The following is a 6,147-nucleotide window of genomic DNA, read 5'->3' on the forward strand; positions in this document are numbered from 1 at the left end:
TTCTAAGGCTACAGCTCTTGTTAGGTTCTCACAACAGTTCCTTTCTATGGCCCCTTCAGGTCTGGGGGTGGTAAAGGCCTTGGCTTTTCTAAAACAGTCCCTTCATTAAACTCACTTCAACTATTTCTTTGAGTCTGCCATTTGTTTCTCATAGAGATTCAAAGCAAATCTGTATTTCCTTCTAAGGAATTCTTATAAAGAAACCCAAGTATACTTGAACATTAAAATTCTTAATGGGAACTTCATATTTATAACTTAAAGATAAAATCCTTAATGATAAATGAACCTAGGTCAAAAAAGAAATTTTAGGAGTTAGAAACCAGAGTAATTTTCTACAAGGATCTTAAGAACGCTCTTCATTTAAAGAATTATCAAAATTAGGTGACTCCAGAAGTAAAAAAGCAAAAGATTTGCTCACAAATAAAGTCTGTTTTCAAAATGAAATTACAAAAACAGTACTAATCATTCAGAGGAAGATAACTTGTGGCTTTTGGCACAAATAATGGAACCTGTAACTATTTTTAGTGATATTTTATAAACCTCATCCAATAAGGAGGCTTTCCTTTCTCTCTCATAGTAACAGTGTAACTAAAGATATATTAAACTTACTTGGGCACAGTTTCACCAATATTTGCTAACCCCCTTCACTCTCATTCTTTTATGTACAAGAGTCCACAACATCTCTGTTATGCATGAGTGTCTTGCTTATGGCATTTATACTATTCATGACCTTTAATGGTATCATATTCTAAGTGCTTCTTTGTATACCTTTATCAGAAGTAGTGATAACCCTCATATATTACACTAATTAAACAGTAGCAAATATTATAATGTGTTTAAAAACGGAATATAGCTCTCAAATACTGAACTTCCTTATCATGTTTTCATGCTTTTACTCAACATACATTTTTTGGACACTTCTTACAGGATATTCTCAAACGCAAATGACAGGACCAGGGCCTAGTACACTCAGATTCTGAAGTCTGGTATACAGCCCAGGCATCCGTGTTTTTAAAATGCAGACCTGATTTTCAGGATCAAAGGCTGAAATCCACAAGTTAATATGTGTCAAGCACTGTGCTTGGTGCTAGAGATAATCTCAAGAAACTCACCATCTAAAGCCAGGGAAATGAAAACACAAAATCACAGCTCAGAGCTAAATATTATGACAAAATTAAGCACAGGGTGCTGAGGCTGCAAAACAGAGGGGCATCTAACGTAGCCTAGAGAATCAGGAAGGACTTCCCAGAGTATATGTAGAAGAAAACCTGGCAAAATAAATGAGCAGGTCTAAGGGTAGAAGAGGAAAAGTAAGTACCAAGCAGAGGGAGCAGCACGTGCCAAGGCTTAAAAGTAAGCGAGGAGGAACTGTAAATAGTTCAGTAGCCATACTAAACATGCAACCTCAGAGCTAGAGAAGGACTGGTGTTAGCAAACCAATGCCTGTGGGCTGGCCGCCTGGTTTTGTATATAGAGTTGCTTTTGAACACAGCTGTGCTCATTCAGATAGAGATTGTCCATGGCTGCTTTCACACTACAGTAAAGTAGTTGAGACAGAAACTATGTGGTCCATAGCCCAAAATGTTTACCATATGGCACTTAAGAAAAGTTAGCCCATTTCTGATTTAGGACATGAAAGAAGGTGTGACAATACTCATAAATAATAGCAGCTAAACTTCATTGAGTGTTTACTATGTACTAAGTACTGCAGGAAGCACTTTTCATGTATTAACAATTCTCCTAACAATCCAAATGTTGTCACTATTAGACCTACTTTCACAGCTGGGGAAAGCACTAAGTGGTGGATCTAGAAGAAGAACAGGAGTCTGCCAGACTTTATAGCCCAAACTCTTAACCATTATATTATGAAAGATAAACTGAATTCAGCTCATCAAAAGTCTTACACATCAGACAAATCAAACACTGTCCTGAAGATCTTAAGATCTGCATGGGCTAGATGCAGGGTGAAGAACGGACTGCAATTAAGAAACTTACAGAAATAACATGGAAAAAACAATGGTAAATGAAACTGAGATAGCAGCAATAGCTATGTCTAAAGGTAAAGTCATGACTCTAAGAATGTAGAATAAATAGAATACGTTGATTGGTTTGATTTACTGAGTAAGTAAAGATGAGGAAAAAGTTAAGAAAGTACAACTTTAAACAACTGTGTCAATGGTGAGATCATTCATGGAGAGTTAATATGGGGAGAAGAGTAGTGTAAAGGAACATGTTCAGTTTTATATTTGTGGAGATGTGAAATTATCAGTGAAAATATTATAAATTAAACAATAGAAAAGAAACACATTTTAATAGTTTTATTCTTACCTCCAAAGTTTTCAACAAAGTCTGTGTTACATAAGTCTTGCCACTGGCAGTATGTCCATAAATAAAAATGGATGGAAAGCTGAAATGATGTCTCTAGTGGAGAAAAGACAAAGACAAATGTCAGCTTGACCATACAAAACAGAAAATAAACATTTACCAACTTGTGAGAAAGTTTTATGTAGTAAAGTAAAATATTCAATCCAAATTACTTCGACAGTGAGCATACAGTAGATTCGTCATCACACTTTGAACTTACTCAAATTCAATTCTAAGCACCTTCTATTATGAAATTTAAATTTCTGTAAAATTGTATTTGACAAATTTTATTAAAAACTATATATTATCTATTTATACTTTTTATTATTATACAGTTTTACAAATACAAACTCTTATATTTTCAACCTTATAGAAGATTTAAGGGATTTTTCAAGGGTAATTTTGTTTGATCTCAATCCTTTCTAAAGAATCTAATCCCCTTGCAGGCTGCAACTTCACTGTACATTTTAATGTTTTGTAACTTAGCTGATATAATCACAGTGTTAGAAAGAATTTCAAAAGTCTTCATTCTTACAAAAACTTATAGAATACTTCTGAATTATGCATACTCATTGACCCTCACATAAATGCATATATTTCACCAAATAAAACACTGATAAAATCTGCACAGTATATGTTGAAAAATACATATTAGTAAGATCATCCTGTACATTAAGTTAGCAGGCTAGAAAAAAGTAAAAATTGTCAAAGGCTCCTCTTATGGTCCAGTACTTAGGTTTCATTCATGCAATGAACACTTACTAGAAACCTACTAAATGCTGCAACCACAAAGCACTAAAGAGTACAAATATCAGTAAAAGACAATATGGAGGAGGAGATTATAGTCTGCAGACATAGGAGACATACATGTAGGAGACATACATTTTAAAAATAATTACAAGAAAATTGGATGATGCAATTTTCATGAGAAAATTGAGTCCCTATGATCATCATCTACCACAGCAATAGTAGTCACAAATATTGATTACATTTTAGTCAGTAATTCAAACATTTCCTTTTTGAAGACAAATTAGGAACTCAGATTTATATAGGAAAAAAGCTTTCTAAATGGCATGTAGCTATGGCAAAAGCAGCCCAAGGGCAGACTAAAAATTTACTTAACAGGTATTATATATTTTTTTCTTTTTTATTTACTCTGAGTTACCAACTGAATGGACAGGTATTTTAATATATGAATCCTTTTTTAAAGTTTATATGTAATAATTTTATAAATTAATTGGCTCAAAAACTGTCTCAATAATTAAATGCAGATTACTGAGCATCTCTGCTACCCAACTACTACATTTCACCCTGAAAGAACTCAAACTCATGCTTCAGTTGTTTTTTCCAAGCTACACTAAATCTCTCCTTTTCTGGAATCCTGCCACACTTGCCTGCAACCATTATTTGGTGCCTATAATACCTTATAACATCTTTTCTATTGTCCCTAGAATTATATTGAGCTCTTCCACCGTTATTTCACCTTTCAACTCTATAAATCTCTTGAACAAACTGTAATAAGCCAGGATCTAGCTCAGTGCCTGATACAAACAAGGTGCTCAGTATAAATACTTATTTTTTGAACAAATAAATGAATCTTCTTAGAAACATGAAGCAGTGTTTTACAGTTCTTTGTTATAGTCCTTTGTATTTCCCACATGCACAACACCTTGCAGAAAAGTGATCATTAATATTGTTAAACATGATTTCCATTAAGAGCAAAGGTGAAAACACTTTCCGTGATCTGCCACCATGTCAACAATACTCATCCTTATTTCCCATTATTCTTTTTCAGGAGGAGCATTTCTGGTTGGGGTCATCTGGGTTTATCAACTCCAGGGAAGAAATTCATGGAACCAAGAAAATGTTTTAGTTACAACAAAAAAAATGATAGACGATTCAGTCACTGACATTTTACTTCCCTAACTAGTTTGCCCATTTAGATGGAGGGTGGTACTTTTCCACTAATATTTTACAAGCCACCTCAGACTGCCATCCAATATTTCTAGTTGGATGAAAGTACAGTCATAAGCCACATAACATTTCGGTCAACAATGGTCAACATATACAAGAGTGGTATCATAACATTATAAAACTGTATTTTTACTGTATCTTTTCTATATTTAGATATGTTTACATATACAAACACATACCACTGTGTTACAATTGCCTACAGTATTCAGTACAGTAGCATGCTGTACAGGTTTGTAGTCTAGGAGCAAGAGGCCATACCATATGGCCTAGGTGTGTATAGTATAAGATCTAGGTTTGTGTTAAGTCCACACTATGTACTCACACAACGATGAAATTGACTAACAATGCATTTCTCAGAACATATCCCTTTCATTAAGCGATGTATGACTGTTCTTAAAAAAGCAAATCAGAAAATGAAGGGATGAAGATGGCCCTTAACTTTCACTCTTTTTACCAGTAAAATCTAAGTTTGATTAATTCCAAGTCTTTTAGAGGCTTAAGCAAAAGGCACACCAAAGGCCACCAAAAAATAATAAAAAATAGATTAATTTGTGAATTGGTGAATGCTACCTTCTGCCTATGTAAAGGATTTCCTAGCTGTGTTCATTCAGAATAGACAAATTCCTCTCTATGGCATCATGTGAACTACCAATCAGGGGAGAAGGCCTCAAAGACCTCTTCAGGGCTTTTACAATTCTGGAAAAGAAACTGAATTTTTAAACCTGAAGAAACGCTTTGGCCCTTAACAGCTTTACCAACTGAATGGACAGGAAAATAACCACCTCTCCAAATTTGACTCACACCAAGCACCACGCTGAAATCTGTGAACTTTTTTAAGTAACACTCTGTAAACACACCTGTTCTATAAAATTCTTTTCAGCTAGGGTAAGACGGTAAGCAACTTCTAGTAGCTTCTTTGGGCTAACACCTTACAAGCGTGGTGTGTGTAAAGAACACGTCCTGGGCCAACATCCGCAGTGTGGGCTGGTCCTTCCTTACCTTTAAGCTTCCCCTCAAAGGTACTACTCACAAGTTACTTTGGGTGAAGGTGTAGGGTACACTTACAACACTTCTATCTCAACGTAAAAATGGCCCAATTCAAACACGAAAAGAAAAAAATAAGGACTAGGTCGCAAGACCACGGAAAGGTTTGCCTCTAGGATTTGGAAAAGACAGTTTGACCACAATACCTCTCCGAACAGGGACTGCAAGGTGGACACCTGGGACTCGCGACAAAGCACCACGTTTTCCAAGTGAGGCATCCTGGCGGGCTAAAGTGGAGAAGACAGAGCAGCCTGCGAAAAGCTCCGCGCCACAAGCCACAGCGTCACCTCCGCGGGGAGGGCGCGCTCCCGGAAACCAGACCTGCCGTGCGGAGGGCGGAGCCAGCGCGGCCGTGCGTCGGCGTGACGTCAGCGCGTACGCGGATCGTCGCCACCGCTCTAGTCTTCCACTGCTGATCCACCGCTCTCTGGTTTATCTTCTCAGTTCCTGGGCTTTGTCCCTTGATGACGGGTTCTGGAGCCGGGGCATTTTCCACCCAAAGGCCGAGAGGGCGACGCAGGGATGGGCGAACAGACACGGAGTGGAAGGAGCTAAGGGGACCCTGTGCGCTCCCAGTGACCTGTGAGCCAGTGGCTTCATTTTTCCTACCTGGAGGCCCCACGTTTAGAAACCTTGAGCGCCAGGGAAAGCGACCGTGAGCTGAGGCCCTTACAGGGACGTGGGGAAGGCGGACTCCGTTGATGACTACCATTCTGAAAAGATGGGGTTTTTCTCTGACGAGATTGTGAAAAATTTGTGGCAACC

At 37.5% G+C, this 6,147-nt stretch overlaps 1 protein-coding gene across 2 annotated transcripts in view; it reads right to left on the reverse strand.

Moving 5' to 3' along the window:
* ORC5 (origin recognition complex subunit 5) overlaps window positions 1-5,687 on the reverse strand; it is a 70,662-nt gene extending 64,975 nt beyond the window's left edge. For both annotated transcript variants that reach the window (XM_076006500.1, XM_012747024.2), the window contains exons 1-2: window positions 5,529-5,687; window positions 2,329-2,421 (exon numbers count right to left, since the gene is read on the reverse strand). In XM_076006500.1, coding sequence (XP_075862615.1) covers window positions 2,329-2,421; window positions 5,529-5,600 — 165 coding nt within the window. In that variant the 5' untranslated portion in view covers window positions 5,601-5,687. The remainder of the gene's footprint in view (window positions 1-2,328; window positions 2,422-5,528) is intronic.
* Window positions 5,688-6,147: the final 460 nt, after the last annotated feature.

The sequence above is a fragment of the Microcebus murinus genome, chromosome 9 (assembly GCF_040939455.1).
Source record: "Microcebus murinus isolate Inina chromosome 9, M.murinus_Inina_mat1.0, whole genome shotgun sequence".
Lineage (NCBI taxonomy): Eukaryota > Metazoa > Chordata > Mammalia > Primates > Cheirogaleidae > Microcebus > Microcebus murinus.